Source organism: Mytilus californianus, unplaced genomic scaffold, assembly GCF_021869535.1.
Source record: "Mytilus californianus isolate M0D057914Y unplaced genomic scaffold, xbMytCali1.0.p SCAF_8, whole genome shotgun sequence".
Taxonomy (NCBI): Eukaryota; Metazoa; Mollusca; class Bivalvia; order Mytilida; family Mytilidae; genus Mytilus; species Mytilus californianus.
This window is the reverse complement of record NW_026262734.1, coordinates 71,989,140-72,002,806: the sequence shown is the minus strand read 5'-3', so window position 1 is coordinate 72,002,806 and position 13,667 is coordinate 71,989,140. Positions and strand designations below refer to the sequence as shown.

General features: G+C 31.9%; 1 protein-coding gene across 2 annotated transcripts in view; it reads left to right on the top strand.

Moving 5' to 3' along the window:
• Positions 1–13,667, top strand: part of LOC127712440 (spermidine synthase-like) — a 176,974-nt gene that overhangs the window by 51,020 nt on the left and 112,287 nt on the right. For both annotated transcript variants that reach the window (XM_052218884.1, XM_052218883.1), the window contains exon 3: positions 8,542–8,634. In XM_052218884.1, coding sequence (XP_052074844.1) covers positions 8,542–8,634 — 93 coding nt within the window. The remainder of the gene's footprint in view (positions 1–8,541; positions 8,635–13,667) is intronic.

Here is a 13,667-nt window from a genome sequence, read left to right as displayed (position 1 = left end):
GATTTTTGATTATGGGCCCAGTTTTCAAGTTGGTCCAAGATAGGGTCCAGTATTTAAACTTTGTTTGATTTCAACAAAAATTGAATAAATGGGGTTCTTTGATATGCTGAATCTAAACATGTATTTAGATTTTTGATTATGGGCCCAGTTTTCAAGTTGGTCCAAATTGGGGTCCAAAATTAAACTTTGTTTGATTTCAACAAAAATTGAATATATGAGGTTCTTTGATATGCTGAATATAACCATGTATTTAGATTTTTTATTTGTGGGCCCTGCTATCAAATTGGTTCATATTGAGGTCAAAAGGGTCCAAAATTAAACTTTGTTTGATTTCATCGAAAATTGAATTATTGGGGTTCTTTGATATGCCAAATCTAACCGTGTTTTTAGATTTTTAATTTGGGTCCCGTTTTTTAAATTGGTCTTCATTGAGGTCCAAAGGGTCCAAAATTAAACTTAGTTTGATTTTAACAAAAATTGAATTCTTGGGGTTCTTTGATATGCTGAATCTAAACATGTGTTTAGATTTTTGATTATGGGCCCAGTTTTCAAGTTGGGGTCCAAAATTAAACTTTTTTTGATTTCAACAAAAATTGAATATATGGGGTTCTTTGATATGCTGAATCTAACCATGAATTTAGAATTTTTATTTGTGGGCCCCGCTATCAAATTGGTTCATATTGAAGGTCAAAAGGGTCCAAAATTAAACTTTGTTTGATTTCATCAAAAATTGAATTATTGGGGTTCTTTGATATTCCAAATCTAACCGTGTATTTAGATTTTTAATTGTAAGTCCCGTTTTTTAAATTTGTCTACATTAAGGTCCAAAGGGTCCAAAATTAAACTTAGTTTGATTTTAGCAAAAATTGAATTCTTGGGGTTCTTTGATATGCTGAATCTAAACATGTGTTTAGATTTTTGATTATGGGCCCAGTTTTCAAGTTTGTCCAAGTTGGGGTCCAAAATTAAACTTTGTTTGATTTTAACAAAAATTGAATATATGGGGTTCTTTGATATGCTGAATCTAACCATGTATTTTGATTTTGGACATTGGACCATAATAGGTAAATTAAAAAAATTCAAGTTCTTAGACCACATTCTTTCTGTGTCAGAAACCTATGCTGTGTCAAATATTTAATAACAATCCAAATTCAGAGCTGTATCAAGCTTGAATGTTGTGTCCATACTTGCCCCAACTGTTCAGGGTTCGACCTCTGCAGTCGTATCAAGCTGCGCCCCAGCGAAGCATTTTATTATAGATAGAGATAAACTGTAAACAGCAATAATGTACAGCAAAGTTAGATCTACAAATAAGTCAACATGACCAAAATTGTCAATTGACCCCTTAAGGAGTTATTGCCCTTTATAGTCAATTTTTTACAATTTTCATAAATTTTGTAAATTTTTGTAAATTTTTACAAAATATTTTCCACTGTAACTACTGGGCCAAGTTCATTATAGATAGAGATAATAGTAAGGAGCAAGAATGTTCAGTAAAGTAAGATCTACAAACACATCACCATCACCAAAACACAATTTTGTCATGAATCCATCTGTGTCCATTGTTTAATATGCACATAGACCAAGGTGAGCGACACAGGCTCTTTAGAGCCTCTAGTTAAGTTCTTCCAAAAGTGATAGGCTAGGACACGCACAGCCTAACCATTATATCATTTTTGTCGAGCCTGTGACATTCATGTCATGAAAGCAAGACAGAGATCCTAGATTCTAGCTTCGGCGGTGTCAACATTTAGGTTCAGTCTGTCGTTAAAGTTTTTTTTAGACCTCAATAACTTTGTCAAACCATCATAAAATTTTATGAAATTTGGAAAGTAGCTTGTTTATGACCAAAAAGACAGTATCCAGAGCAAAATTTTGAAAATATTTATTTTTATTTTCCCGTATTTTACTGATAAATGAACTTAGTTTTTTTTACAGTTAACATTCAGATTTAGTCAAAGGTTAAAGTTTTTCAGTCATCAATAACTTGGTCAAACCTTCATGGAATTTTATGAAATTTGAACTGAAGCTTGTTTATGACCAAAACAGTATCCAGAGCAAAATTTTGAAAATATTTATTTTCATTTTTCCGTATTTTACTGATAAATGGTGGGATTAAATTTTCTACATGATAAAATTAGTAAACCTTCATGGATTGTTATGAATCTTGGAAAGAAGCTAATCTTCAAGACTAAGAAATAGCATCTTAAGAAAAAGTTTTAAATTCTGTATTTTGCTGATAAATGGACTCACTTTTTAAGTCAACATTACACTTTTACACTGAAAGCAGCAATAGCAGGCATGACACAGGGTTCCAAGGAACCCCTTATGATTTTTTTTTTTACCCAGCCATGCGGATCTATGTGATCACTCCAGATTTTGAGATGGTGCAGAATTCTAAATTGAAGACATATCATGAAACTAATAATGTGTTTTTATGACTTCTGAAACTTTATACACCATTTTTATCATCTACTGCCAACTTTTGACATGTTATTTGCCCTTAAATTGAGAAAAGATTGGTTGAACACCTACTTTGTAAAGTATATATTTATTTTAAATTTAGATATACACTTGCTTAAGTTCCTTTGTAAAGTATATATTTATTTTAAAGTACTATTTAAGAATTAAGGTGAAAAAGTAATATAACAAATTTAAGAAGTTGATAAGAATTATGAAAGTGTTTTATCAGTATCTTATCGTGTGTATTGATATCAATGTTGATTCCCACACCTTTTTGAAATGCTTATTATTCCAATTCTTTCATAAGGCAAGTAAGAGTACTGATTTTTGTTGAGCCTGCGAAATTTATTATTATTAGTATTTGAGCAAATCATTATTTCCGTTTTATCTGGGTTAAAGGACATTAACCTATTTTTTTACCAAACAATGAGTTTGTTTAAATCATGATTAACTACTACCTCTAAGTCTGCAATGCTTGCGGTGGAATATCCCAGTGACGTATCATCAACTAAGTCTAGTCAGTGATATTAAATTTTCGCCAATATCATTTATATACAGCAAAAATAAAAGGGGAACGAGGACAGAGCCTTGGGGTACCCCCACAGAAACAATGGACAATGATGAAGACGAATCTCTGATTACTACTCTTTGTTTTCTTTGAAAAAGAAAATTTTTAGTCCATGCAAGTAAATTTCCCTTTATTCCATAAGAGTTCATTTTAAGTATAAGTCCATGATGCCATCTACTTTATCAAATGCTTTTGAAAAATCACAGAATACGAAGCAACTGAATTCTTTTTTTTCAAGAGAATTTAATATAGTGTTATAAATAAATTTGGTGTTTTTACTGTCTTCTGATTGGTTAAAAATAATACCTTTATTTTCAATGTTGTCAATTTTTATGGCGACACGCCCACTCTGACGTTGTGTATTCATACGCCAACATGTGTGTACGTTGTTATTGTTAATATAAATAATATAAAAAGCTCTTTGAACCTTATTTTTTAAAAAAATGTCAAAAATTAATTTTATGGTTCAATAAATTCAAAATAAATAATAGCCATTCATTAAATAAAGTTCAAAAAGTTGATGTACAGCTGAATGTTTAGGTAAAAATCCTGACTGATACATATAAATAAGTTTGTTCCTATGTAGATGGTTATAAATATGTTCTCAATTACTTTTCCTACACCACAGCTAATTAGGGATATCGGTCGATAATTAGATGGTAGGGATGCATCTGCTTTCTTAAATATAGCAATTACAATGGCTATTTTCCATGAAGAAGGGTATTTACCTTGGGACAGGGATTTATTAAATATAATTTTAAGGGGTTTTGCAATTTTTTGGGGGGATATTTTAAGCATCCTGTGACTGATTCTGTCTGGCCCAGATGCTTTTTTGGATCAAGAGTAAGAAATATATCGACTATTTCACTCTCTGTTTTTTTAATATCTTTCTGTTCTATTCTCAAACTGGGGCAGCTCAGTATTTTGATATTGACGTGAAGTATTTATACATTAGTTCACATTTGTCAGTAATGTCATATACAATATGGTAAAAAATTGGCTCATTATTTATATTTTGAATCGTAGGAATTGCGTTATTCCCCTTATTACATTTTATTAACATCTTCATTATTTTCCAGTCATTTTAAGGACTGGAATTATCTATGTCGGAATACCCATAGCTAAATAAATGGCTGGATCACAGCACAGACGATGCTTTGATTTAGATGGGCAAATGCTTGGTGTGGGGCATCACAAGCCAATCAAATACTTAGTATATATTATGAAGAGCTTTTATTTGAGACCATTTCTATTGGTATCAGGCCTTTCTAGACCTTTGTGGATAATCAAGGTAGTTAAGCACCCTGGAGTATATTAGAAACATGAAATAAACAAAAAGAAATGATCAAAATGTAATATTTATGATTAAAGCAAAGAAAATACATTTTTATTTAAGACGTTTCATTTCACATGATGTACCATTTTCAGTGGTATTGACATAGAGTACACTAATGCCTAATTAACGATATTTTTAAATTTTTAAGTTCTGTGTTCGTGATGAATATACATGCTGTGGCCAATATTAAGATTTTGACTTTATGTTCTAGTTCACCAGACTTAAACGAAAAACTATTTATACAATAAAACTCCATACATGTTTCAAAAATGAGCTCTCCTTGTGAGAGTAGCATATTTTTATAATCGAATGTAAAATAAAACTTCTCTCAAAAATCAGTTCATTATGCCCCCGCCATAGCGGTGGGGGCATTCAGTTTTACCCTTGTCTGTACGTACGTCTGTCCGTACGTCCCAAAATTGGTTTCCGTTCTCTAACTTGAGTTTGCCTCAACCAAATGTTATGAAACTTATACACAATGCTTATTACCACAAAACACAGATCAAGTTTTAATTTTGGTGGTGTCACTTTTATCGTTCTAGAGTTATGCCCCTTTATAAATGGAAAAATTGCAAAATTTTTAGTTTTTGTCCTCTAACTTAAGCTTGCCTCAACTAAATGTTATGAAACTTATACACAATGCTTATTACCACAAAACACAGATCAAGTTTGAATTTTGGTGGCTTCACTTTAACCGTTGTAGAGTTATGCACCTTTATAAATGGAAAAATTGCAAAATTTTTATTTTCTTCTAAATATCAAGTAATTTTTAAAATTGGAGTTATCTTCCTTTGTCCATGATTATAGTTGAATCAACTACAATTAATGCTTTATACAATGCAATGTTTAATTTTGACTTCCACTGATAAAACACAGATCAAGTTGAATTTGGGTAGTGTCACTTCAACCGTTCTAGAGTTATGCCCCTTTATAAATGGAAAAATTGCAAAATTTTTATTTTCTTCTAAATATCAAGTAATTTTTGTCTCGCCTTGACGGAGTCAAAAAGCGAGACATAGGTATGCTGTTTCCGGCGTCGGCGTCAACAATGTATTAGTTTGTGATTAGGTCTAGTTCATAGTGAACCACTAGTGGTAGGTCAATGATATTTGGTATGTAGTTGTATTAGCATTGGCACATCTCATTACCATGGAGATTATTTGGCCCCGCCCCCTCAGTCAAGATCTATTGACTTTGAAACTTTTCATAGTTTACATGTATTAGTTTGTGATTAGGTCAATTTATGGGGAACAACTAGTGGTAGGTCAATGATATTTGGTATGCAGTTGTATAAGCATTGGCATATCTCATTTCCATGGAGATTATTTGGCTCCGCCCCCTTAGTCATGGTCTATAGACTTTGAAAATTTTGCTAAGTTAACATGTATTAGTTTGTGATTAGGTCAGTTCAAGGGGAACCATTAGTGGTAGGCCAATGTTAATTGGTGTTCAGTTGTATAAGCATTAGCACATCTCATTTCCATGGAGAATATTTGGCCCCGCCCCCTCAGTCATGGTCTATTGACTTTGAAACTTTTGCTTAGTTTACATGAATTAGTTTGTGATTAGATCAGTTTGCTAATGTTAAGTCAATGATATTTGGTATGCAAATTTATTGGCATTTGCAAGTATCGTTTCCATGGAGATTATATAGCCCCACCCCTGATCATGGTTCATTGACTTTGAAACTTTTACATAGTTTACAAGTTAATGTTTGTGTTTAGGTTTGTTTAAAGGGAACGACTTATAATAAGTCAATGGTATTTGGTATGCAGTTGTATTAGCATTGGCACATCTCATTCCATGGAGATTGTTTAGCCATGTACCTTCAGTCATGGTTCATCGACTTTGAATATTTGCATAACTTACATGTTAAAGTATTGCTATTTTAATTTCAACATTTGCATTATCAAAATTACAAAAAGGCGAGACATATCTCTGTGATAACAGTTTATTAAAATTGGAGTTATCTTCCTTTGTCCATGATTATAGTTGAATCAACTACAATCAATGCTTTATACAATGCAATGTTTAATTTTGACTTCCACTGATAAAACACAGATCAAGTTGAATTTGGGTAGTGTCACTTTAACCATTATTGAGTTATGCCCCTTTATAAATCGAAAGATTGCAAAATTTTTAGTTTCCATTCTGTAACTTAAGTTTGCCCCAACCAAACATTATGAGACCTATACACAATATTCATTACCACAAAACTATGATCAAGTACAAATTTTTTGTTTCCGTTTTCTAACTTTAGTTTGCCTCTACCAAATGTTATGAAACTTATACACAATGCTTATTACTACATAATACAGATTAAGTACGAAATTTGGTGGCGACACTTTTACCATTCTTGAGTTATGTCCATTTATAAACATAAAAATTGCTGAATTTTTCGTTTCCGTTCTCTAACTTTAGTTTGTCTCAACCAAATGTTATAAAACTTATACACAACCATTCTAGAGTTATGCGTGTTTACAAATAGAAAAATTGCTGAATTTTTAGTTTCTGTTCTCTACTTAAGTTAGCCTCAACCAAATGTTATGAGACTTACACACAATGCTTATTACCACAAAACTCAGATCAAGTTCAAATTTGGGTAGCGTCAGTTTTACCGTTCTTCAGTTATGTCCATTTATAACTATATGATATGCAAGCGGGGGCATCATCTGTGTCCACATGTGGACACTATCCACATTTATTTTACTTCTCAAACACATTACGGCTCATTCTCAGTCATTACTATTGTATAAACAGTCATACATATACAGGCTCAATCACAGCCATCCAATCAAAACATACAAATATACATCAATCTACAAAATAAAAAATACAAAGTTAATATAAAGCATTATAAATAACCATTACTTTCCACATAAGAACAATAGACTGTCTAGATGAGAGGGGGTGGGGTCTTAATACAGGCAAGGCAGTTGTAAGAAGTATGCTACTCTGCCTAAGGTAGAACTTAAAATGATTACATTATAAATTACATTTGATTCATATGAAACAGCAAGCACGAGAAACATGAGGCAAATCATACTATACATAGAATACCTGTATAATTCGTATACCTGCAATGCGACAAATTTCATCCAATGGAAAACCATTGTAAACATTACAGGTAAAACAGGTGTTGATGTATACAAACACACATGTTTTACCAAAACAAATACCTGTGCTTCTGTACTATTAATAAATATATGTAAACATGTATAGATTCCTTGTAAAAAATGCAATTGTATATTTATTTTTTATCATCAATTCCATGACCCCTCTCAGGACCATATCTGCAGTTTTACGAGATTCTCAATTTGGATTTTCTCCTATTAAACTCACTAACTCTTTTAATTCCCGGGGATTGTGCCCAAAATACTTCTGCATTGATTGTCTTCAATAGCATCTTTGATCTTTTTCTTTCTTTTGACCCAAGCAGAAAACAGACGTCTTCACTAGTATATCTCATGATTGAATATGCCGTAAACTATACTGACATCTCAAAGGACATAATGGCGTCGTTTGGGCGAGGAGAAATCGGAACACATTTAAGAGAAGAAAATAATGGGATGTGTTAAGGCCAATTAAAATTAATTGATAGATTTTCATCCCCGCCCGCCCCTCTGAAATCGTTCCGCCCCAATTTTTTTTATTTTGAAAAATTTACGATTTCCGGATTTTTGTTCATTTTCGTTACCGGTAACTGTCGATAATTTCGTTTCATTAATAACATCCTGTTTCAAATTTTGGTTTTTGCATTTCTTTGTATGTTTGATTCGTTATACATGTATATACATGATAGAACCTTATTATTACACTTGCATATATGAAGAACACGTCACAAGAGCGTTTCATATCTAATAAAAAATAAAAAATAAAATCCTCCCACCCACCCCATTTTTTTCAAAAATTTGGATGAAAATCTACTAATTAAATTTACTTGGCCTAAGGGAAAGTGAGTTGGACATGTTTGGGTGATTTGCGATTTTAAAGACAAGTTTGAGCGAAATGGACATGTTTTGGCAAAGTGGACATGTTTGGGAGAATAGACACATTTGAGAGTGTTACGTACATACTTTAGGATTATTAAACTATATACTAAGTATATGTTTTCATTTCATTGAAAGGTACTGTTTTTGAACGAATGGTTGCTATTGTACTTTTTACTCAACAGGTACTGATTGTTGGTGGAGGGGATGGAGGAGTAGTGAGAGAAGTTCTAAAGCATCCGTCTATACAGAAGGTTGTTTTATGCGAGATTGATGAGGCAAGTTGTACAGATTAAGTTACAGTCAGGGTAGCATAAATAAATATTTAGTATTTTACTGAACTTTTAATACTTTCATACCTGCCAGTACCTGGAACTGAGTTTGGGGAGAACTCCCTCCTTGGCTCTCATCTTTCAGGTAGATTTTGCATAGCAATATTATTCAAAGTATGAATTTCCACACTTTTGTTTCTTAGTAATAATATTAAAATGATTCTAGATCATTGACAGTTCTCTATTTACGACCTTTCCATTCCTAAGTATATTCCATACAGGTAGCTTTTGCAATATAACTTATTTAATGCACGAAAAGCATAGTTTTTAGTGGATTAAATATGTTAATGAGTAAGGTGTGGCTATAATAATAATAATAGTAATAATATAATAATAGTTCTTTATTTAAAGAGGGTTACACAGTTAGCTATAAAACTAATCTTCCCTGAGGCCCTCATGAAATACATTGAAATATAACAAACAAAGAATTAGAAAATAATCAAACAAACACACACATAAGGTATAAAACCACTAATTCATAGCCCCATTGCTTTCTATGTTAAATTCTGCAATTTCAAGCATAAATGGCTACTTTGTCTTAAGTTCAAATAAAGTGGCAGTTATTTCATGTCAAAACTGTACCTTATGTTGACGTGTGCTGAAAAAATCAACATACCTTTAATTGCATATTAGAGCGTACTGGTTCCCGAAAGTTTGATAGTACAAAAACAGGAACTTCTGATCTGAACAACAGGGCAAATGAGCCCTCCTATTTAAATTTCATATACTTCTTTATTATTCAAATAAAACTTTCAACAAGGGTTCTTCAGTGATCCCAAGTCCCCAAGCTTTCATTTGATACTAAAACTACCCAAATATTCCCACTATTGACAAAGATACAGCTATGCGTAGGAACTATTTTGTTTAAAATATGTACTACTTTCTTGTATGTTCTTTCCGACTGGGCCTGAATTAGTGGTTCTATACCTATAACAGCACCAAACGTGTTATATTGACTTCTGCTTGACTTAATTTCTTTCTATGATCTATTTCTAGCATAGAAAAACACATGAAGCTTTTGTCAAAACACTATATCACTGAATTCAAGCTGATAGTGAACTGGTAGTAACATATGTGTTAAACAAAGAAAATTACATATGGATACTAATAGTGACAGATATGACACTTTTTCAATTTTTACCAGTTCTGATTTGTTAATATCTACTCAAATAACAGTGTTCTTACCTATATGTCTTATTTTTATCAGAGATTCTTCCTTGAATATAAATACAGTGGTCCAAACATAAAATATAATTGATAATTTTGTCCCCCCTTTTTTCTACATGTTGGAAAAGGAGAGTGATTTGGTAAACAAACCATACTTTTATGTATAAACATGGATCAACACGAGCAATTTATGTATCTCCAAGCTAGACAACTTGATAAAATGGTTATAAAATGCATTTCAAGTGAGATTTTGGAAATCCTATATAAGTATACACCATTTTTCCTTGAAATAAATAATTCACCAAGAAACACAATAAAACATGAACACTCACTAGATAATTTGACTAAAAACAATATTTATACTATAAACTAGTCATAATATACAAGTTTCATTGGTTTCAGTGCTAGATAATCCAAAAAATTGAATTTCAGGTAAAATCTTTACTGTGTGCATGCTAAATGACCAAAAAAGGCTAAAATACCTTATTGTAGCAATTTGAGGGCTGTAATTTGACACTAACATAATTGTTACATAAAAAAAATAATGTAACATGATTTCTGACAACAAATGTGACAAATTTTCACTGTAAAGGGTATGATTCCTAAAAATAGAATTTCACATGCCTGTCAGTAATAGGTATAAAACCACTAATTCATAGCCCCATTGCTTTCTATGTTAAATTCTGCAATTTCAAGCATAAATGGCTACTTTGTCTTAAGTTCAAATAAAGTGGCAGTTATTTCATGTCAAAACTGTACCTTATGTTGACGTGTGCTGAAAAAATCAACATACCTTTAATTGCATATTAGAGCGTACTGGTTCCCGAAAGTTTGATAGTACAAAAACAGGAACTTCTGATCTGAACAACAGGGCAAATGAGCCCTCCTATTTAAATTTCATATACTTCTTTATTATTCAAATAAAACTTTCAACAAGGGTTCTTCAGTGATCCCAAGTCCCCAAGCTTTCATTTGATACTAAAACTACCCAAATATTCCCACTATTGACAAAGATACAGCTATGCGTAGGAACTATTTTGTTTAAAATATGTACTACTTTCTTGTATGTTCTTTCCGACTGGGCCTGAATTAGTGGTTCTATACCATAAGAAAAATCAAATGAGAAATTGTTATGAAATATACCTTTTTCAAAACAGGTAGAAATGATGAATTCATATAGTATTGGCATCATTCAAAGTACCTCAACAATATTTAAAGTTTAAGTAAGTGTGTGAAAAAATTATTATGCATATAAAATTACACAGCTTCTTAATGTTCCAATAAGTAATTTTTTAAATATTTTTTGAATGAGCTTGTACTTGAGTTCATTTTTTCAGGGATATTGGTAAGTTATTCCATAAAATAGATCCTGAATATATAAAAGATTTCTTATACAGCTCTGTTTTGATTTTTGGAACTTGCAATTGTTTGCAAGACATATTTCTCACACAATATTGATTAATTTCTGGCATTTCTTTAAATTTTTCAGTTAAATATACAGGGACTTCATTCTTAAAGGGGCATTAGCTACGAGATGTGAAAAAAATTAGAATATGATTTTGTTTGGTTCAATCATTAATAAAAGTGAAATAATGAAATAATGATTCGCTTTTAGCAGCCAATTTGGTTCAATTTTGTCAGAATAAGCAAAGAAACATCGCTGATGAATTATTCACTTGCAAGTGAATAATTCGACCTCAGTGAATCCATATTCATGTGACCTTCAATTTAACCCATTAGCTAGAGATTGGTTACGCATGTATTAGTCGTGTTCAGCAAATTAAAAGGAAATGAATGTCAACATTGAAAGTGAAACAAAGGTGAACCATTTTGTTGACTGATTCGATCCACAAAAAAGCATTCTTATACAGGTAAAAACGATGATTAACGTATGTTTTAACCTATAACATGAAATCAAACAGACCTAAAAAAATCCAATTGCACAAGGTCGCTATCTATTTATATTTATGTTTATGTTTATATCGGGTTATGTGACCATCGGCAGTCTTCGGAGGTCATCTCGATAGTTAATTAGATGGTGTCTAGACTAAAATACACACAAAATTCTGATATATTATTATCGAGTACATGCATGAATTTGACAGCTAATGCCCCTTTAGTGTATTTATGCATCAAAACAGATTTATGGTATGAGGTTCTGCTCTCCACTGTCATCCACCCAAGCTGTTTAACCAGTGGTCCAGCCTCTATATTATCATTTTTTTTAACTTGTCTGTTCAGGCAAGTTGCAAGAAAATCAACTTGTTTTTCTTCTAAACTCACTTGCCGGAATCAAATTTTCAAAAAATTAAATAATGCTGCGTGTGTCCTTACGTACTGAAATATTTATTAGATAATGTATAAACTTTAGACTTCTCAAGCGCTCCTGATGAATATTAAACAAGGCAATCACTTTATACACAATTAATTTATTGTTTGCAATATTCTAATTTTATGTCTTTTTGACATATAATTCAGTATTCTTAATAAGGCGCTTACATGAGTCCTGGTCTAGTTGCACCATATCATTAACCTGTGCATCCGTGGGACGCATCCTGGTTACACTAGCTGAGTTCTATTATTTTCAAGATTATCCTTAAGCTGTTAAATAGTATCCGAAAATATGCTTGTCAATATTTTTTTTAACAGAAATTGACTTCAGTTATCATGCATGTTTGCAATAGTGGTAAATTCCAAGAGAACGAAAAGTGATGATGCAATTGATCAGGTGATAGACATATGCTCAGGCTATTTAACCAGAAGAAATCGAAATTTGCTTACCTTTACGCACGTTTATCAGCAATATAGTTGTCAAAGAAGCCAATTAATCGTTGAATGATTGCAAACCAATGTACTTAAATTGATAATTACGCTATGCAACTCTTTAGAAATAATGTAAACTAAATAATTGTAGGTCAATAAGGGAATAAGTTCTAATAGATGATTTTTAACTTTTTCCCATCAGACAACTAATATGTTGATTCTACTTGTCCGATGCCTACTTTAACTTGTACCGGACAAACGGTAATGTCAATCCCTGGTGGTGCTGATGCTGAAAGTGGATCAGCATCTAAAATTAGTCTTGCAGCCCTTTTCTGCAATTTGATTATTCTTACTAACTCATTTTTAGCACAACCACTCCAAATAATACAACAATAATCTATCAGTGGGAGAATATAACCATTATAAAATAATTTTCTTGAATCAATATTTAGAAATTTCTTGATCTTAGAGAGTAAATGAAGTCTAGATGATATTGATGAACACAAGTAATTAACATGTCCTGTCCATGATAGATTAGAGTAAATTCTAACACCTAAAAGTTTTTCAATGGATGATTTTTGAAGAATATTATTCTCAATTGTTAGAACTGGTTCTGCTTGATGGAAACGCAGTCTTTGTCTTGTACCTTTAACCATACATTTAGTTTTATCCTAAATTTATGAACATGATATTTTCATGACACCATTTTTCAACATATTGGAGATCATCTTGTACTTTTGATTGCATCTCTGCATACAAGTCTGTATGGTAGTTTTTAATATATAATGGAAGGTCATTTATGTACAAAACAAAATGGGACCAAGTATTAAGCCCTGTGGAACACCAAAATTTATAAATTTTTTATCAGAATATTGTCTGTTTTCAGAGACAAAGAAGCTATGAAATGTCTTTCATCTCTTCACGATAAATATGTTGTTGTTCCTGCGGACAAAGCTTCAAATGATATTGTCTTTGTATGTAAATCGTACTACTACGAGTGTCTTGTAAAAGAGTTAGGAATAAATGAGCACTCAGGTAATCCCACATAA